General features: G+C 43.4%; 2 protein-coding genes across 16 annotated transcripts in view; both read left to right on the top strand.

Moving 5' to 3' along the window:
• Nucleotides 1-5,790, top strand: part of LOC119022584 (serine/threonine-protein kinase WNK2-like) — a 46,054-nt gene extending 40,264 nt beyond the window's left edge. For 7 of the 9 annotated variants that reach the window (XM_037103596.1, XM_037103597.1, XM_037103594.1 and 4 more), the window contains 3 exons: nt 2,105-2,149; nt 2,653-2,954; nt 3,043-5,790. In XM_037103596.1, coding sequence (XP_036959491.1) covers nt 2,105-2,149; nt 2,653-2,954; nt 3,043-3,393 — 698 coding nt within the window. In that variant the 3' untranslated portion in view covers nt 3,394-5,790. The other 2 variants (XM_037103599.1, XM_037103603.1) reach the window with 2 other exon arrangements.
• A 740-nt stretch (nt 5,791-6,530) lies between these two features.
• Nucleotides 6,531-20,694, top strand: brpf1 (bromodomain and PHD finger containing, 1). Of its 7 annotated transcripts, none has more exons than XM_037104849.1 (16): nt 6,533-6,786; nt 8,063-8,843; nt 9,145-9,334; nt 9,422-9,709; nt 10,572-11,089; nt 11,232-11,421; nt 11,550-11,681; nt 12,150-12,278; nt 12,877-13,282; nt 14,008-14,316; nt 14,402-14,680; nt 14,761-14,908; nt 16,409-16,542; nt 17,461-17,576; nt 17,928-18,082; nt 19,535-20,694. In XM_037104849.1, the coding sequence occupies exons 2-16, from the start codon at nt 8,101-8,103 to the stop codon at nt 19,716-19,718; spliced, it is 3,921 nt and encodes a 1,306-aa protein (XP_036960744.1). In that variant the 5' UTR covers nt 6,533-6,786; nt 8,063-8,100; the 3' UTR covers nt 19,719-20,694. The 7 variants fall into 7 exon arrangements, with proteins under 7 accessions (XP_036960745.1, XP_036960744.1, XP_036960738.1 ...); XM_037104843.1 differs by having other exon boundaries at nt 6,534-6,786; nt 11,541-11,681; XM_037104846.1 differs by lacking the exon at nt 6,533-6,786 and adding an exon at nt 6,942-7,165 and having other exon boundaries at nt 11,541-11,681.
• The last annotated feature ends 846 nt before the right edge of the window (nt 20,695-21,540 follow it).

The raw sequence follows: 21,540 nt of genomic DNA, 5'->3' as shown, positions 1-21,540 counted from the left end.
AAGTACAAGGGAAAATAAGTAACAATGACCATCTTTACATTTCTTGGTAAAAAGACTGAAAAGGAAATATGTCCAGGTCTGCATGCCTCTCATAGATTCATGTGTATGTCCTCCAATGCCCAGGCTGCAAGTAACTTAGCACAGTCTTCAACCAACAATTCACAGAACCACAATTACATTCATAACATTCATTTGATATTTTACTGCCCTCTCCCCCTCATACAAATGCTTTGTGCCGTGCTTCTGGCTTTTACAAAATGGACCCCACGAGCACAGTGGGGCAAGTTCTCTCCAAACATGGGCCTGAGGTCAGATCTGAAGCAAGACAGTGTGTCTGTGTTTTGTGTGTGTTGAGGTTTTTCCTTACACATTTGCTGGCACTTCTTTATTTGGTTTGACTTGGCATGTCAGACCAGTGCAGCAGGGATTTGATTTTCATTACAGCAGGTCTACCTGCTTGAAGGTGTGTCTTTAAGTGACGATACACTATTTTTTATTAGTGATCAAAGAAATGGCTGTAAATACTTTTCCACACTGCAGTATTTTTTAACAACGGAAAATAACGAAGGCCTGCCAATATCGTGAAAAACACATTTCATTTCCTAAAAATTCTTCACAATAAAACACCCCTGTGATTTAGTTTTTGAAGCTTTTATTATGAAGCACCTGAATGAGGAGATGTTGGGTTTTCACCAGCAGTCACTTAACACAACCCCTGAAACAGCTGAGAGCGAACACGATGATACAGTAAAGTAAAGCAGATGTCAGAAAGCACAGACAGGGAAGCAAAATAAAGTTCAGAATGACAAACGTACAAACATTTTGCTTGTTTGAGGAAAAGGGCGTTGTCACTGGTCAGCCACGTCCAGCACACATTATTGCAGCCTGCTCGAAGGCTTGAAGGTGCACTTAGCCCTCATTCTGGAGATGATCCATCTTGGACACAGCTTGGCTCAACTTTGTGCATTTAAAACTCGTAATGAAAACACAAATCAGCAAGGCATGTTGACTCAGTGCGGCTTAATGTGCTAATGGAAAAGCCTCGTGTGTGTGTATGTTATATGTAAGAGAGACTACCAAAGCCTTTACACCCTATTTATTTGTCTGTTTCCATCCACCGTTAATTTTGATTGTATAACATCTCCCAAGTCAAGGCACTTTGCCCAAGTCAGCACTCCTGTGTATACTAACACAGAGAACGCCCCACACCCCCTTCCCTGATAGGCAGGACCCTTTGCTGTGGTATAGGAGAGCTCTCTCTGTCCCTCATGTTTGGACGGAGAAGACGTGCATGGTGCAGGCGCCAGGCAGGGCACTGATGGAGACTTGCTCCGCCATTTGAAGGGCTGTATCATCAATATTACTACTTTATTTTTTTCTCCTTCCACCTCTCCTGAGTTACCTGCATGTTTCTGACAAGTGCTGACATCACTGAAGTGATGAGTCCCAGCTAGTATCTGTGTGCTCTTTCAGTTTCAAGTTTTATTTGTTTTGCTGTCACATTTTGTTTCACAGGCATTCTCACATCGACAAAGGGATCTCCTTTTAATCCAGGCTGCAGTCTTCCTTTCTTAGAAAACACTTAGTATCTTGTTGTGGTCTCTCACTTACATTTAATGCACCATTAATTCATACCAAGTCTTACAAACAAATACTTCCAAATTATGTGCAGAGGTGATTAAATGGATGATAGTTTACCAGATTTCTGTCCAACACAATTGTTCTAGTTATTAATTTACAAGGCAGATTTAAGTCTGATGGTCTTCATCCTGAAAAGGTTGTTAGACAATGCAGGAACTGAACATTCAACATCACAACCCAAGGGTCACAGCTAGATGTGCTCTCTGTTTTTTTAGCGTGTAAGGTGCACCCGCTAGTAGTCAACTTTTCCAATGATTTCGCATTTTAAAAAGAAAAAACACTTAGGCTCCTTCTTCCAGTTCTCCTCACTGATTCTCAACCCCCTTGTCCTCCTCTTCCTCTCTCTCTCCCCAATTGTTTTGATAGCTGAATGTGCTTTTGAAGCAGCTTGTCCACATACGTGTGGTGTTCAGTGTGTCCTGGCCTAACTGTTTCTGTCTTGTGCTGTTTTACCTTCTTATAGGGTCCACTCTGAAACGACTATGTCTAGGCAAAGAGCGCAGTAGTAGTAACTATCTCATTTACTTTCTTACTCTCTGTCTTTCTTCCTCTGTCTTCACTATTTTAGTCCTCCTTGTGTTTGTATGTGCACTTTATTTTCTCTTTATGTTTTGTCACTTTCAAAGTGTGACAGTTACTGTTGAAAATGTGGGTAATAACCCTCAGATGGTTGCATTGATATAAGTTTGTTGTTGTTTTGCATGGCGGTGTCAGTGTCTTGATTGCTGAATTTTGTCATTGCTTGCATATCAAACATTTCATTTGTCTATGATTACTCAGAAAAGTCATTTATGTTGCAATCTGTTGGCTGCTCTGTTGGCAAAATGTGTCACAGTACATCAGCTGTTTACTCTGTCCTCAACAAAACCAAAAGGACTATTCTGACAGTACTGAAAGATGAAGGTGATACTACAGGTTCAAGTGCCTTAATGATGCCATACAGCAGCCAATTGATTTGACTGTCCCATTTCTTGAACTGGCCAGATTTCTAAGACCTTTGTGTGTTTTCAGGGTCGTCTCTCAACACCACCACAGCTCAGACGGCTGCCAGTCAGACACCGCCTTCGCTGACCGCGGCCACACCCTCACCGTCTCCCCAGCCACTCATGAGGCTTGCCCAGGTGCAGACAAACAACAGCAACAACAAGAGAGGCACATTCACCGACGATCTTCACAAACTTGTAGATGACTGGACGAAAGAGACCGTCGCGGCAGCCAATCAGCCTCGGCCCTCTCTGAACCAAATCAAACAGCAGAGACGCCAGCAGGACCTGGAAGGGAGAACTCCACCCATGGGAGCAGCTCCACGTGAGGTATTCGAAGGATTAGGATCAGTTTTCGGATTTGATCTATGACATTTTGAGGTGGACGTCTTTGTACAACGGCTCCCTTCTGTTTCAGATGAAATGCCATGTTGGTCCGAGCAGGTTCCAGCTGCCTCTTTCCTGCCCCCTGACTGCTGCTTTAGGCCCTGGTTTGCCCACATCCCTAGCTCCCAACTCCTCAGCAATGCTCCCTCCTGGGTACCTTATTCCAGCAGGCTCCTATGGCGGGATGGTTCCTGGTCCTCTTTACTCCCAGCAGTGGCCTGGCATGCCTAGTCCCGTAGGGTCCGTGGGTCCTGTAGGCCTGCTTGGTGCTGCGCGAATGATGCCCTATGCCACAATGGCAAACGCGGGGATCAAAGCCTACCCTCTGGTCATGCATGACCCAGAGAATGGCCCCTGTCCGAAAACCACTAGGACTACCTAATCTGCCAACTAAAATTTGTTTAGTGTGTGTGAGCAGGATGGCCCAACTCCACTCTGTTCTGGATCGCCAGAGCCACACATGTACATATTCTGATGTTGTAAATAACATGATGCGAGTGTTGATAGTCTTTATACAACACCTATATCTGTAGTTCAATGTGTACGTGTGTGTTTGGGTGTGTGTGCGTGAACGTATGTGTGTATGCTATACAGTACATGTTGCGTATGTATGGGATACCTAATGCTTTTTGGCTTTGGTCTTGACTAAACTCAGCCATACAAGACATTTTGTCTGCGGTCACGAAAAAACATATTTCACTTTATTCTTTATTAATGCAGTTTTCACATCGCCTTTCTCTGTGTTAAATACACGTTAAACACTACATTGGAATCCAAATACAAGTGGTTTGAGATACATGAACAGGACAGTATTTATGATGAATTGTTTGAAGAAATGTAGTGCCTTGATAATTGATTTATAGATTTTTTTTCTTCTTCTGTGAAACAAAGCATGTCTGCATCCAAGTTATTTTTATTTAAAGCTTGAGTGCAGTCTCTCTTTTTTTTTAAATGCATTACAGACACTTTTGTTTTCGGTTTACATATGAATGCCCTTGTAGTACTGCACTATTAACACAGTATATGCTCTTATTTAAACAATAAAATCATGTTTTAACCCTTGTTTACTTTCCACCCCTGTGACAGATGGAATGCCATAGTGGTGAGATGTACCGTTGCCTTGCAGAAAAAAATGGTTAATGTACGACTGATGAGAGAAGGAGGAAAAAAATAAAACATTATGCCAGCAGCCAAAATCCACTCTTTCAGGTCAAATGGTTCAGTCGGACACGGCCTCTTTTTAGGGCGAATGCGTTGGGCAGCACAAGTGGTGTCAGTGTTGTAGCCTTGTGCTCAGATGAAAGGCGGTGTCCAGAGCCATATATACTGTACATAGCTCTTTCTACAGTATGTACCTCTGGTAGTGTTCGGATCAGAATGTAGCAATTCATATGTGAAGGCTTGAGGCTTTAAAGTGCAATTTAACCCCTCCACAAAGCTTTGATCGTGGCCTTGCCACAAGCCTTATCTCTGATGTGTGCAAACAGGAGCAAGCTCAAAAGTTGAAGCTGAACAAAGTTACAAATCACCAAGCAACAGATAGACGTTCCCTGGCAAAGTATAACACAACAAACCACCAGTAAAACCCGAAAGTCACTACTGCTAAATGTTCTTTCAACTTGGCTTTCCTATTACTCCGCATACACTGTATGTCAAATGTTTTTGTGCAATCACCAGTTAAGTCTGACGTTGTCTTTTAAATTATTTGATGTTTAAAGCTTGATTTTTTTTTTTTATTCTTTTTTGATGCTGCTGCTATCGTCTGAGGTGATTCCACTGTACAGTTAAACATTCGATTCACATGAGATGGTACGAGAAAAAAAAACTCCTCAAATTACACAAACAAGACGCTCACAAAGCAGTGTTATTGCCTTGTTGAAATTTTGATGTTGTGGATTTATGATTTCCCAGGCTGCTTTTGGTGATAGCCTCTTTTTATTTTCGTTTCCAGTAATATACATATATATATATATTGCAAAATTCAAATGATACTTGATGCGGGAGATTTGCACAACATATGGTCTCCTTTAATTCCAACCTATGTTAAAGAGTTTCCTACACTGTATATAAGTGGGTGTCACCGCCTGTACTTTTATATCACTGACAAGCATGGCCAACGTTTCACGTTCCACAAAGCAAAGATAAACAATAGAGCTTCTATGGTTAGATATCTCACATCTCCACAACACATTTGAATGGTTTCAGCACCCCAATCCTGCCAAGCTGTGAATTGTACAGTTTTCTTGTAGTTTATATTTGTACATTTTGTTTGTCTGACTGTTTAAGGGGTGTCGGTGGCAGTGGAGGGGTTGCGTTGATGTATATTATTCCATCAATTCGGTTTGAATTGGACTTTTATAGGATATTATGCAGAGTCTTCTGCTTTGGTGAAATACTTCCAGTAGTAAGAGATTTCTGTTCTCTGTCACTTGTATCTGTTTTTGTTTCATTCCACCTCCCCCTTGCTGCTAACACACCGGGAGCAGACGGGGGAGTAACTAATGTTGGCGCGTTCATCCGGATGCAGTGGTGAAGCGGAGGGGCTGGGATTGCACAGAGGAGGAGCGGTTCAGACCCCTTTTCCTTCTCTGCTTGTCTCACTTCTCTGCAGACAACATTGCCCCCTGGTGAATGTGCTCTGACTGTCAAAAAGCTTGTGTTCAAACTGTGGGATTGCTTCTGCCTGCTGTATGTCCCACTGCATTACCCCACCCTACCCTGCTGCACTCTAATCACAGACTGTATGTTGAGAGAGAAATAAATATTATTTTGTGCTTGATGGTTTGTTTCAACGTTGTCTTTATTTCTATTTTACTTCGGAGGTTTTTATTCAAAGTATATGTCTGATTTCTTACAAGCATTCTGTAGCATTGAGTCAGTATTATATGTATGTATATATATTGAAGGGGCACTATGTGGTTTTGGAGAAGCAATTCAAGCTCACAATTGCATTTTTAGTAGATATTATGTGGTGAAATTAAAAACTCAGTCATATTTAGTTGTTCATTAACTGACCAAATGAGCTGTCCTTAGAGGAAAATAAGAAAACAGTTTGAAGCTAGGCAGGTGGCATGTGTTTATTCAGTCATGAAAAATTTAAAAAGTTTGTCTATTTAGCTTGTTTATGCATACATTATAATTTAAAAAATCAGTCAATGAAGATCTTTCTATTTTGATTAGAATGAGTTCCCGAAAACTACATAATGCACCTTTAAATAGGATTAATTCCATTAATACATTTGATTTTAAGTTTGCAGAATCAATTAGTAAATCTGACGTGAGATCAGCCCAGACACGGATGTTTTCAAGCTCGACTCGGCCGACATCTTTGAAACACATCCACAGATTCGCCACAGTCAACACAAATAACCTGTGGCCGAGCATGTCCGAGTAGAAATTCAAAAATTAATTATTTTAAAGACTTCCAGAACAGAATATCATTCCAACATACCAGTTAAAGTGTAAAAACGGGCTTCATTTGAACCCAAACCCGGAGAAATAGATCCCGCTCTGTGTGGCGAATGTGTCGGCCCGCGGTCCGCGGCGTAACGTTACAGCAACGGTTGCCCCTTTTGTTCAACCGAGTTCCTGAATTATTCCCAACACAATGAAATGATCGGGATATTATACTGTTTCATAAAAACATTCTCACTGTTCCTACGCTTCCCGTGGCCTCATCTGGGATTATGTTAATGAATTAAACTCGATCTGCAGCCCTCCCGATCTGATCTGGCTTGAGGTTTCGGAAGCACGCAGTCTTGAGGAACGTGGAGTAGTAAGTGTTTATAACCTTAGTCCAGATCTGTGGCGATTAACGGTTGAATGCTTTGTTTACGTTGATAATTGGGTCACATTTTGACGGTTAAGGCTCTTGTAAATTAACGGTAATCTTACTGTTCCATCTGAACCCACAGTGAACCTGAAAACACGAAGTAGTAAAGAAGCCCTAATGCATATTAAGCATGTCTGGCTATGTTGCTCGTATCGCTCGTTCTGGAGCTATTTCACCACTGAGAGGGACGACTAATTGGCCGATCGATCTTAGCTATTCGATTAATTAGTAGACCTGATCAGACATGATGTAGTAGTGTGGTAACCTCGTGAAATCAGACGGTGTACTGTAATTCTGCAGCTCAGTGTCTGGGATTCACAGGGTGAGGTCATTGTGGAGGGAAACAGCAGAGAGCTGAATGGCCACACAGTGTTTGTAACTTTGAACACGATTCGGTTTATTTAGTGTTGTGAATGCCGCTAAAAAATGCTCTGGTACGTGAATAAGACACCGCTTTGTACAGCTAACCTCTCCCCTGCTACAAATTAGCACGCTAATTAAACTAACCTAGTTGACGTTACCGAGCTGAATGAAACACAGCGTCGGCTGAGGTGGAGAAATAACGCAAGTTAGTAATACTAGTTAATATCTTTAACTCGTTGTAACTAGCTTTTATTCTCCGTGGCTCTGCTGTTCGCAGAGTGAGCTGGTGTTGTTTGCTAGCTGATGTTAGCTTGCTGGCTAATTGCGCCAGGCTGCAATGTTTCATTGTTTGGGGTTGGGGGGGCTTCAGCAAAATGCTAAAGCTAACGTTAGCTGGATTAAAATAGATTAAAGATGCTACATACTGGGATTTCCAACTACATTTTTGTGCTGTGCATTGATGCTGTAGACAGTTTTGTTCGAGCACACGGGCTGTGTACAAGCTTGACATCACTGTCGTCAGATTGACTCACTGTTGTGCCGTTTGTTTAACTGCATGCTAAGAGAATACAACTGTAGTTAGCGAGGAAGTGAAGCAAACATATTGAGCTAAACTGCACCTGTTATTGGAAAACATAACAACAATGTGTTTTGCCAGTGGGAATGGGGGGGCATGGTCACGTGACTGCACCATAACAGGTGCACATTGTGCAGGCACGACTTGTCTAGACTGGAGTCTCTAACTACTGCAATGTAATTACATTAGCTAGTGTTTAATAATGTATTATGTTCTGAACACATAACAATCACAAATGAATATCTGGAATCGTCTTCCTTTGTGTTTTCCCTCTGCCAGATGTAAACCTGAACAGCATCTGTCCCAGCAGTGGCACGATGGGGCTGGACTTTGATGTAAAGACATTCTGTCACAATCTGCGGGCCACCAAGCCCCCATATGAGTGCCCTGTGGAGACTTGCCGTAAGGTCTACAAGAGCTACAGTGGCATCGAGTATCACCTTTACCACTATGACCACGACAACCCAACTCCTGCGCAGGCCTTACCCCAGAAGAAGAGAAAGGGACGGCCTCCCCGCGCGTCATTGGCTGGGTCAGGGGATACGGACGATGGTGGGGGTAATGGAGGTGGAGGACTGGGGCATGGGGGGAATACACCTGGCAGCCCTAACCGGTCAGAACGCTCTCACTCCCCGGGCAGAGAGACAATGACTTATGCCCAGGCTCAGCGCATGGTGGAGCTGGAGATCCAAGGACGGATCCACCGCATCAGCATCTTTGATAACATTGATGTGGTGTCGGAGGAGGACAGCGATGCGGAGGATGCTCCGCCATCTGGTACAGGTGGCAGTGGCGGAGGAGTGTGTAACGGCAGCGATGGTGGAGGCGGAGGCAGCGAGGTGGGAGGAAGTGGCAAGGATCGCCAAGATATCCCTTCTTCTAATGGGGGCAAATCCACTCCAAAGTCTGGGAAGCATAAGAGTAAAGAGAAGAAGAAGGATGGCTCATCTCATCACCACAGCACTCAGTCTGGGCCTGCAGTCAAGCTCCCTGAGGCGGTGTTCAGAGAGCTGGACCAGGAGAGACCTGATGCTCCTCCTCGCCCATCATCTTACTACAGGTCTGTGTTGACAATTTTAAGCTGGTTGATTCAAAATGACACTGCAGGGTTATGCTTATGTACATATTTGCAGCTCACATTAACATAGCTGGTCACAACCTCGATTGTAGTTTCACAGCTTATCGTTGAACACGAATCAGGAATTGAATTAAACCTCAGAATCCTTATTCTGACATTATTTCCTCTTTTAGAGAAAAGTTGAAGTTTCTCCTATACCCTAGATAAAACACTCCTTTAATACGCATGCACTATCATGTAATGATATAAACACAGTATCTCTTCTAACCACTCTGGTGTTCAGGTACATTGATAAGTCTGTGGAGGAGCTGGATGAGGAGGTAGAGTACGACATTGATGAGGAGGACTACATCTGGCTTGACATCATGAACGACAAGCGGCGGCGTGACGGTGTGACACCCATCCCCCAGGAGGTCTTTGAGTACCTCATGGACCGATTAGAGAAGGAGTCCTACTTTGAGAGCCACAACAAGGTACCTGAACTTTCCAAACTGAATGAAAAATAATATTTTAACTGTGAAACATGCATAGAACGTATCCAACTCTGATCTCTCTCTCAGGCAGACCCCAGCACCCTGATCGATGAAGATGCTGTCTGCTGCATCTGTAATGACGGAGAGTGTCAGAACAGCAATGTGATCCTGTTCTGCGACATGTGTAACTTGGCGGTACACCAAGAGTGCTACGGTGTGCCCTACATCCCAGAGGGCCAGTGGTTGTGTCGTCGCTGCCTGCAGTCGCCAAGCAGAGCCGTGGACTGTGCTCTCTGTCCCAACAAGGGAGGAGCTTTCAAACAGACGGACGACGCACGCTGGGCGCACGTCGTGTGTGCGCTCTGGATCCCAGAGGTAGATGTACACACCTTCACATGCATTCTTGATCAGAGCCATAAATACGTAGACGCCACATCAGCTACTTCAGCTCGTTGCCGCGACACAACAACATCGCTGCCAAGACTGGCCTGTATATAAATACAAGTAAATGTGGGAACTGCTTTTTTATGAATAAACAACACTATAATGTTTAAATAAGTTACTTTGTATTCCAGTATTTATGATTTAGCTACACAAAATACAAGAAACTTTTATTTCCAGTTACTTAAAATCTGTAAGCCTGGCGTCCATATACACACACCTCTTTTGAGAATCTGGACTCTAAATAACTGATGACAAAACATTTTTGACTACATTAGATTATACGAACTTGAATGTAAATGTTACTATCTGAATTTGATTGAGAAATAAAAACATTATAATGCCTATTGTGCAGAAATACCGCAAGTTCCCCCATTTGATTACAGTCCAGTCTTGCCTTCTCCGAAATGGAGAAATGGTGACGTACGCTCCAGTGCCCACTTAGGCATCTACACTGCGATAGGAACCCTGCATCGTGTTCTGTGTACCTGTAGTGCACACAGCTTTCATTGAAAGTCTATTCAATCAAATTTAAAATGCTCTTTAATTATTTAGGATACCGTATTGATATTTTTCATTATCTAAGCATGGCAGGCAGGTTGACACTTTGTGCAGGACTTCTGTTCAAGTAACAGAACTGTGGATCAAAAAACAGTGCATCTAAACCATACGATACGATAGGAGTTTTTATATCGCCTTCAGCTCACCATGAAGTTTTTTGTTTGTTTTTTTTGCTGTCCAGGTCTCCCCTGGATTAGAGCAATGCATTAAAGTGAGTTTTGCTGCTTTTCCTCAGGTCTGCTTTGCTAACACAGTCTTTCTGGAGCCGATCGATAGTATTGAGCACATTCCTCCCGCACGCTGGAAGCTCACCTGCTACATCTGCAAGCAGCGTGGTTCCGGTGCCTGCATCCAGTGTCACAAAGCCAACTGTTACACAGCCTTCCACGTCACCTGTGCCCAGCAGGCGGGCCTCTACATGAAAATGGAGCCTGTAAGAGAGACTGGGGCAAATGGCACTTCTTTCAGCGTCCGCAAGACTGCTTACTGTGACATCCACACGCCCCCGGGATCAGCCCGACCTTTGGGGGGAGTTGGCGGGGCCAGCATGGGTTCGTCTCACAGCGACGGTGAGCTGGAGGAGGATGACGAGCCCAGCATTGGCCATGACGATGACTCAAAAGGCTGGAGCTCCGAGCGAGCCAAGAGAGCGAAGGCCAAGTCCAGGCTGAAGATGAAGAGAGCGAGGAAGATCTTAGCCGAGAGGAGAGCTGCTGCGCCTGTGGTGTCTGTGCCGTGCATACCTCCCCACAGGTACCCAGCAACTGCACATTTTATACAAAACTGAGTGAGGAACAGCAGGATTATGATTTAGATACCTGTGTTTTTAAATCATCCTCACCTGCTGGAACACATTCATACCACGAGAGTTCAAGCAGTGTTTGTTTCTCTCCAGGCTCAGCAAAATCACCAGTAACTTGACGGTTCCCAGAAAAAGTCAGTTCATGCAACGACTTCACAGCTACTGGACCCTGAAGAGGCAAAGTCGAAATGGCGTACCTCTGCTACGCCGGCTCCAGACCCACCTGCAGTCACAACGACATATTGACCCTCTCCCACCACAGCCTCCGTCACAACTCCCTTCAGTAAGCAGAGTAAATTGGTCAGATAAAATATGCAGCAACTCATTTTCAGTGTACGTTACTGTGATTCTGCGTTTGCTTCAGTCAGTCGTCTAACATGTTTTTTGGGTTTGCGCAAACTGGTATCGCAGCGGGACAGCGAGGAGAAGCAGTCGGCTTTAAAGGAGCAGCTGAAGGCGTGGCAGAGACTGCGACATGACCTGGAGAGGGCCAGGCTGCTGGTGGAGCTCATCCGAAAGAGGGAGAAACTCAAGAGGGAGACGGTGAGACACAATTGGTGTAGACTTCCTTCCATGCATGCAATGTAACACCCCCTCAATAATTAGGTTCAAAAGCCATTTCAGTGATATGTCTTCTTGATCCTTAAAAATGTATTCTGTTTTTCCAATAAAAATAGAATAAATTAACAATAAATATTTTGTTGTGATCAAGTGTTTGATGTGGTGGGATGGTAAAGTGCTGGCGGGGATCTCTGACACATCTGCCAGTTGAGAATCAGCTGCACAACAGAAGTGCATTCATTAGCTATTTTTCTGATCTATACAAGTGGACTGCCAAAATAAAACCTGTACAAGCTCCCAGCAACTTATCGAGTCACACTGGCTGCATCCATATATTTGAGTTGAATTTGTGTGCACATACATAGTTCTTACCACACAGATTTCTCTACGTACATTTCTCCAGGCGGCAGGTGTGTATTGTTTCAAAACACTGTCACTGTGTGTGTTCAGATTAAAGTTCAGCAGATGGCGCTGGAGATGCAGCTGACTCCCTTCCTGGTGTTGTTGAGGAGCACGTTGGAGCAGTTACAGGAAAGAGACACTAACAACTTCTTCACTGAGCCTGTACCGCTGGCAGAGGTGAATACACACACACACACACACACACACACACACATTTAAGAGGTTTGCATGTTCATTTGAGCTGTGTGTCCTGTTTTCATACACAATACAATGCATGTTAAATGATATATCACCTCAATTGATGCAATTAATAATTATGAAAATTTACTGTACTGCATAAAATGTTTAATAGAAGTTAACGACTGTGAGTTAATAACAGAGAGGGCCAGGACCAATGAAAGGTTTTTATATTTGAGGCCAGCCACAGAGTATCTTTAATTTGATCTAAATGTGTATTTTTGCTTGTAACACATGCAGACAGTGAGCAAAACAACTCCTCTATTTTATAAATGTGGCTGCTGAAGAATAGATGCTTTGCCTCTGGAACATCAATGTTATACGGAGCCTTCACATCCAGGGGATAATGTCATTGAATTCTAGTAAAATACAGACTGTGTTTATTCTGTGTGAATGTGCTGCAGGAAACAGTAGTTGGGGTTAACTTTATCACCTCTACAAATAGGGCTATAAGGCCTTGTACACACTTTTCAACTACGAAGGTTTACTAGAACCTGCAGGTCACACCTCTTCCTGATCTCTGCCCTCTCCACTCCAGGTGCCAGACTACCTGGACCATATTGACACACCAATGGACTTCCAGACCATGTGGAACCTGCTGGAGTCCCATCGCTACCTCACTTTTGAAGCCTTTGAGGCAGACTTTGGCCTCATTGTCAACAACTGCCTCAAGTACAACGCCAAGGACACGGTCTTCTACCGCGCCGCCCTGCGCCTCAGGGAGATGGGCGGGGCGGTCATAAGAACCGCCAGGCGACAAGCAGAGCGGATAGGCTTTGACTACGAGACCGGCATGCACCTGCCCAGAGAGCCGAGCCCGGACAGCCAGCGCGACCAGGAGAGAGACCGAGAGAGGGAGCGAGAGAGGCTCCGGGAGAGGGAGAGGCAGAGGGAGCGGGAGAGAGAGAGAGAAAAAGACGGGCTGTTGTCCTCTAATGAAGATGGTAAGTGAACCTCTCTGACTTTGGTTGGGTGTGTTATGGCAAAGCATCTTTTCTCATGTATGGAAATTAAGTTAGGAAGAGCAGGCGAGAGGCAAAGTATTTCAAATGTGGACTTGTAGGTCATGCAACAACATTTTGTGGCCACAGTACCTTGGATTTGGAGACGATACAGTGTGTTCTAAAATGACACGCACTTGCAAATCAGGAATATCTGTCAGGCTAAAACGCTGAATGCTGAAATTTGGAACAGGATTTCCTTGCAAATTATATGTGATGTCACAAATCATGCTTGAAGATCCACCAAGATGTTTTTCAGGAATGTAACACTTTAAGTGGATGTGAAAACAGCCCTCTAGTGTCAAACTCTGCACATATCACAGCTCAAATGTTCAACTACAGGAACGAGGGAAAAAAACATTTATTTTATGTTTTGCACAGCCTCCAATTAAATTTGACGAATCTTGCAGACATGCTGAAACTGTCCCAAGGGCAGATTTCTCTTTGACTGTTCAAAGTAGTTCACACATATGGGCACAATACCAGCAGACAGAAGACATTGAAGATTACACAAGAACTACACCACAAATAATACCCAGAAATCCACACCCTGAAGCACCAGTCAGTGTGTGTTTTTTGTGCTGCAGTACAGTTTCTGTAACAGCGGCTTTTATAGGTTGTTCTCCTTGAAGTTGTTTTAACAGTGTTTCTCTCCCTGCCCCTCACAGACCTGCTCCTGCCGGAGAACAGGCGACGGCTGCCGCTGGAGGAGCAGCTGCATTACCTGCAGATGCGTCTCGAGGAGGTCAGCTCAGGAAAGCACAGCATTGGTCAGTCTCGTAGAGCCAAAGCTCTTAGAAAGGAGATCAGCGTCATCAAGAGGAAGCTCGCGCACCAGCGGGAGGGAGGCTCCGGTATGGGGGGCCGGGAGTCTGTTGGAGGAGGAGACCGGGGTTCTTCCCTCCCGCATCATCCGTCCTCTGCAGGACACCACGATGAGGGGGGAGAAAGCAGCAGCCAGGAGATTGGTGGGAAAGGTGTGTTTAGGAAGATTTAAAATAATATTAATGTTCAGGATGAAAATAATGTCAAATTAACCTTTGAACCTCTCTCTCCCTCAAGATCTGAGTGTATCCTCGTCTGCCCTGGCTCCAGAGGTGGGCCGTCGGACATCTGTCCTCTTCTCCAAGAAGAACCAAAAAATGGCTGGACCCCCTAAAAGGCCAGGACGCCCCCCTAAGAACCGGGATGCTGGCTACGGTGGCGCAGGAGTGAGCCAAAGCCCCATCGGTCCTCCTCAGCTGCCCCTGCTGTCACAAACCAGGCAGAGGAAGAGGCCCCGCAGCCCCCACAGCAGCTCCACCTCTGACAGCGACAGTGACAACGACGACCTGCTCCCAGGTACAGTAGACATTCACTCATAAACTCATAAGCCTACAATTCTTGAGTGGCTTACACTCACTTCACTCTCTTTTCCTCAGGGTTGCCAAGTAACGGTTTTGACGGAGGAAACCAGCCAGTAACAGAGAGCTTCCGCGTTTACAGAAGTGAGTCTCGTCTCCCTCGTTCCAGCTCAGACTCGGAGTCCACGACCAGCAGTAGCAGCAGTGCCGCTTCTGACAGGACCAGGTGATTAGTGCGCAAATATACAGGATGTTTCATTAGATACAGAGCAGTCAGCTCCTCTTACCCAGTTTTTTTTCCTTTCACCCAAGAATCAAAAGGCTATCAAATTACTTTCAATAACTAACTTGCCTAACTTGGCAAATGTCTCTGCAGTTTTACTGAACCTTTTGGCTTCCTTTAACTAGCTCATTGTTTTGGTTTAACAGCACGGATTTACAAGTATGGTCTATTCCTACCTACTGTATTTTTCACTTTTTCCAGCTGTTGCTGCCAGCAGACAAAACAGACATACAGCATTAGCATTTAACAGGGTAATGTGCCTGTAAGCTTGTTATTCTCCCCCAAAGAGGCTATCAAAACAATTAAAGAATATTTTTTTTCATCCGAACATTTAGTCATCTCACCCACACACCCTGTCTGATGAGGTTTTATTGTCTGCAAAACATTTCTGGAGCCTCACAGCAAAACAGCACTGCATCATTTCCTATATAAATAGTAGCGTAGATGGGTACTTGTTTAAAAAAGTAAAAAAAACAACAGAAAATAAATATAAAATGGCTCCATACAAGATCTCAAATTGATTTGACAGTACTTGCACCCTTTTTAAGCTGAAATCTTCACTGTAGCTGCTAAGCTAAAAGCGTGCACCCCGTCTGAACTGGATGCACGCATCAAAGATGTAAATGTTGTCTTTTCAAATCAATTTGGGATCTCCGCTAGACAAGGTGTATGGAGCCATTTTGTGTATTTTCTAAAGTTGTTATTTTACATTTTAAAACAAGTCCCCATCTACTTCAGTTGTTTAGGAGATTGCTACGACGCTGATTCGCTGTGAAGCTCCAGAAATGTTTTGTGGACTACAAATCTTCTCCATCAACACGAGGGTGAGTAGACCATGACTGAATTTCCATTTTAGGGTGATCTTATCCGCCGATTCAACCTTAAAAATGATGTGTATTGCAAAATATGCGTAATTGCTTTGAGGTGGCTTCCTGGAGTTTTGTAATCACTGTGAGGTTGCCAGGAGGCCAGCAGTGACTCCCGGAAGTCACTGCACCCAGCTGAGAAACATCTCTCATCCTGTGAAACTGCAGCTTGTTTTAGCATTTAAAGAGCAGCTTTGAAGTGAACCAGGCTCGCTTTTTTCCCCATGGGACTCCTGATTTCTTCACGCTAAGCTTATGGTATGAGATTCTCAAGAGATCAAAGACCCAAACTTTGAACTCCTAGGTAGTCATCTCGAAAGTATTATGACTTTTAAACAGTTAATAACATAACATATTTAGTATAAATAAACAGATACAAGTATAAAACCACATGGGATTAAGATCTGCAACACTCTTGTTTAACACAGCAGTTTGAAAGCATCCAGTGAAGCGTCATGAGCTGCATTCAGCAGCGTTAACATCAGTAGCTGATGACAGCTTTGAGCTGTCTGTCTGATAAACACTTGTTATACAGTCATTTGTATCTTTAAGGTCCTGTCTCCCCCTTCTTTTTCAGCACGACCCCCTCTAAGCAGGGCAGAGGGAAGGCGTCGTTCTCTCGCTCTGCCTTCCAGGAGGACAGCAGCGAGGAGACGTCGGGCACCGAAAATGATTCGTACTCCGTCGGGGGATCACGGAGCGTTTCACATTGTAAGCACGTTTTCACACACTCAAAGCCACACGCGCACACACACGCCTCCCATTTGTCACTGTGTAAATGATTAGTTTCTATTTATGTAGCTAGTGGGTGACTTCTCAGAACGATTTTTATCTTAATGTCCTGGCACTTCAGTGACGGCGAGCTGTCATGTCTTTGTGTCAGTAATGAAACCAGTATGATCATTAATGTATTTGATCTGATAATATTTGAGTTGGTGCCTTTTGTGAGTTATGTGTGACTTTCACATATCACGGTGCTATAGTTATTCTTTTTTTACACCCACGCCAAGGATCTCTTAGAATGTATTCATTTATTTATAATACATTTATTCATATTGTCTCCTCATTAAATGAAGTAATTCATAATCTATAATATAGGAATTTAAGTTATGTAAATAACTGATACGTCTTACAAGTTAATCTGCGACTTACAATGTCTTTAACATCTCCCTGTGCTGTAACAGCTAACAATGATAACAAACAAGCTTAAACAGCACAACATTTTTAGCACTAGACACAGACATGGCAGCTGTTGTGGTTGTTGTCTTTGTCATAGAGGGAAAATGAACTGTGACAAAGGGACAATTTCACCAAAGGTTTCTGCGTGCATGACATGAAGTGTTGCAATGTTGTGATGTTTTTCAGCTCAAATAGCAACCAACAGTATTTGTTTTGGCCACCCAAACCAGCTCTCAGCCATCTTGTTGGAGATGCATCTTCCACAACCATCCCAGTTTCCTCTTAACATAAACAGATTACTGTTACCAGAATGTCATCTCAAATATTAAACAGGATCAAAAAGGGTGTATCTTGCAATGACCTCTTGTTTGATTGCGTACATGATGCCTATTTAGCTAGAAGAGAGGTTGCACAATGCTGACTGTGTCTTCCTGTGTCTCATTCCATCAGTGGTGCGTAGCCGGTCCAGGTCAGGATGCTGGATGACCTCTGACGACTATACTTCTCTGGAAGCTCTCGACCTGGTGTGGGCCAAGTGCAGAGGCTACCCTTCATATCCTGCTCTGGTGAGACATGAATGGACAAGTACAACCCCGATTCCAAATAAGTTTGGACGCCACATAAAAACAGATTGCAGTCATTTACAAAGAAAGTGTTTATTGAAAACTGTTTTACAAAGGGTTCCCCTGTATTAATACACTTGGGTAATTGGCATCCCACGGCCATTTTATGTTTTTTTGTTGTTGAATTGTAGGAAGATTCTGCAACACTGTTTGACTGTGAAGCTCCAGAAACGTTCTACTGACTTGACTTTCCATGGGCAACTTATCATTTAGAAGAACTGTTTACTTTATTTGAACATTCTGCAGGTTAAGGATTGCATGTCTAACCCAACTCTTGTCACCATTTGCCTGCAGATAATTGACCCAAAGATGCCCAGGGAGGGGGTGTTCCATCGAGGCGTCCCAATCCCTGTCCCTCCTTTGGATGTGCTGAAACTAGGGGAGCAAATGACCCAGGAGGCGAGGGAGCACCTGTTCCTGGTGCTGTTCTTTGACAACAAGAGAACTTGGTCAGTGCTTTGGGTCATCTTGTGTCGTCTTTTTGTGTTCACTCAATGTGTTGTCGCTCATTCCGGGTGTTTGTCTCCTCTTTATTTTCTTGCTGACATTGAGAGAAAAAATACAGTGAAGTACAAGACGCAAGCGAAACAGGCGCCTGGTGTTACTGGATGTGTACACACAGGTAGCTCTGCGGCGGTAGTTCAAAGGAAACTTCTAGTGCCAGAATGCAAGGCGACAGAAAGTTTAGCAGAAATAGGGCAATGTGGTTTTACATATAGAAGGGGGGGGAACATGCACTGTGCAATCAGTTCTGTTCAAAGATTGCTTCTAAGATGGGAAAAAAAATGTAAAAAAGAGATGACAGCAGCTGGTGTGATTCTTAAGGAAATTAAGAAGTTGAATTGCTTTCAGTGATTGTGTCTAAACTCCAGACTTAAAGAACAAGGAACTTACTTATAGTCTCTCTTCCTCATGAAACATTTGGGTGTCGTATGCATTACCAACATATCTGTATGTTGATACAATCTCTCTTTGCACAGTCATTTCAGAGTCACAGGTTTTTGAATGTCTGTCATCACCTTTTATGGCGTTACTTCAAAAAAAACCCCCTCAGTTTGAATATAATGATACATCAAATAAAGTCAGTCAAATATGGATTGAAGCAGATTTACTTCATAAGATAAAAACATATTGTGGATTTCGGAAATAATTGCAAGTTTCTATTTTCAGTAAACATTCTGGATTCACTGGAAATATTTGGTGCACATAAGTTAGAAACGATCCTAAGGAAACACAACTGGAAAGTAATTCTACAAATATTAATCTGGAAAAAAAAAAACAGATAAAAAGCTTTGCTGCATTTAAATATTTGTGTAGAATTTGAGGTCAACATTATAAATCAAGTTTGAAAACTTTAACCTATTCAGTACAGCCCGACATTTGTTTCTGCCTTCGTTGCATGTTTTTCTGCAAGTTATATTCACTATGCGTGGAGCTGACATCAGTACATATGTTTGTTCCGGAAGTAGAAGTACAAATACTATGTAAGAAAAAAAAGCACTGACTCAACTTTATTCAGGTAAAAGTATAGGCTCTGACTTTTACTCAAAGTATAAAAGTTTTCCTCTGAAGGTCATTTCCGCCTGAACCTCACATCCTCTGCCTCATCACGTCTTTTTCTCACCTTTCGAATCTTTTCTGTTCCCGTCTTGTTATGCCTTTTGCATTGTTTTGTCCAGCTGTAGTATGCATCGTTGGTTGAAATCAGACTCGTGATGTTGGGAAGGCAGCGGGCCACGATGCAGAATGAACATAATCGGTAGTTCCAGTGAAATGGATTAAAACTAAAACAAGCCTGTTTTGAAAATGTAAGAGAGAATACAGATATTTGTGTTGAAATAAGTGCAGTACAGTAGTAAACTGTTTGTTGACTACGTGTCTATATGCTTGTGTGTTTCCAGGCAGTGGCTGCCGCGCTCTAAGCTGGTGCCGCTCGGTGTGGACCAGGAGCTGGACAAGGAGAAGATGCTGGAGGGCAGGAAATCCAACATCCGCAAGTCGGTGCAGGTGGCCTACCATCGTGCCATGCAGCACCGCAGCAAGGTGCAGGGAGACCCCAGCAGCGAGACCAGCGACAGCGACTGAAAACACACCGAGACACACACCTTATTGCTTTGGTCCTTCGAGGTGTCGTGGAATATAAACGTTTCCTCCGTCGAGAGCCCAGCCCTCCGCCACAGAACACGAGAAACATAGTGGGGACGACAACGTTCCACTACATTGGCCGCCCCCTGAGACACACTCATGCACACTAAGCCGTATTTAATCTGACATGTAAAATATTGTATTTAAGAGAAATGAAAAAGTGGTATTAATATTAATGAATGAAAAGTATGCTATATTCAGAATCATCAATCAAAAATATTCCTCGTCCGTGGTCGATATATGTTTAATAATGAATGAAATGATGGTTTACAGACTCAGAAAATGTACTGCACTATGATGCATACACGACTCTGCCTCGCCCTGACGTTGTTACACTTGCAGTCAGTCATTTTTTTTTTTTTTAACATTTGAACAGGGGAACGCACGCAGCGCACATTACGATGCACACCGGTGGGTTTGGCTGCGAATGTCGTTGGCTCAACGAAACCTTCACATGCAAGCGTCCACATTTTCCCAAACAGGAAAAAAAAAAAAAGAGGAAACAAACAGGCCTGGTGCTAGTGTCTGGTCATTCTTCAGAGGAGCACAAAGAGAGACTGAACTGCGGGCAAACCCCAACGTTAACGTTATTTATTCTGCTTACTCCTTCTTAACAAGGACCACAAGCTCGTTTTTACCATGGACTACTTCTAATCACTCCGGCCACACGAGACATCGTCGTCGTCGTGTGGTCCCATTTCTCGTCTGTCACAGTGTTCATATCTCCTGTTTTTACGGTTTTGTTAACGCACGCCTGCATCACACAGGCCAGCTGGTCAATGAATAATGAGGACTTAACTGAAACACATGAGCGCCTCACTGTCTGTCTTAGTCTCAGGCTGATGGCTTTAGAACTTTTATATATACAGATTGCATAAAGATAGAAGTTTAATAAAAAATGATTGAGTTTTTTAAACCTCTGGGTCATGTTGTGGTTACTGTGTACTTGTTTACCCTCGGGGTTTCTCCTGGTTTCCTTCATGATAGGGGGAGACGATTGTTTTGTTTCCAAGGAACATTAGCAGTCAGGTTTTTTCATGTTTCTCTGGAAGGGGCCGTTTATTCTCCATATTTGTTGAACAGTTAACTTCCTCTTTTTCTAAGGCACCTTTTTAAACTGTAGCAGTCCAGATTCTTTATTTTGTTTTCAGCTGTGGATTAGTGCAGTTTATTTACACTGCAGATTGGCTTGGCCAAAACCAAAATAAGAAAAATGGGGGAAAAAAAAGGCTCTGTTGTCTGAACCAGGGCAGCCAACGTTCAGCAGCAGTGCATTAGACCGGACTCCTGCTGGACCTTATTCCACTTAGACCATTTTACTAACAGGCTACTGAATAAAATAGCGTACTTCATGTTAGATAAATTGGCATACTGGATGTTATTAGTATAAAAAAAAGCCCTGCCCAGTAACCTTGAACTTGATTATGAGATTATGAGTGAGAGAAGGTCCTGCAACCTGAGGCAGTTTTGTAGAAAATGTTATTTGGTCATCAGTGTTTTATTATAGCCATGCAAATGTTTCTGTATGTTGTCTTTGTCTTATAATAGTTACACAAGGGCCCCCCTTTAAGTTAGTGGAAAGCCACCGTGGCCAGCTAACGTTTGTTTATGCAAATGTTAGCTCGTCCTACTGCAGGAGATGACAATCAATAATTCAAAGAACTTACAGCAGTGATTATCCATCACTGATAGACAACTTTTATCAATACAGTTGACAAACATGATCTCAAACTGCTCCCGATCCTCCCCCTCATCCATACCA

This window comes from Acanthopagrus latus, chromosome 7 (assembly GCF_904848185.1).
Source record: "Acanthopagrus latus isolate v.2019 chromosome 7, fAcaLat1.1, whole genome shotgun sequence".
Lineage (NCBI taxonomy): Eukaryota > Metazoa > Chordata > Actinopteri > Spariformes > Sparidae > Acanthopagrus > Acanthopagrus latus.
This window is presented reverse-complemented; position numbering and strand designations above follow the sequence as displayed.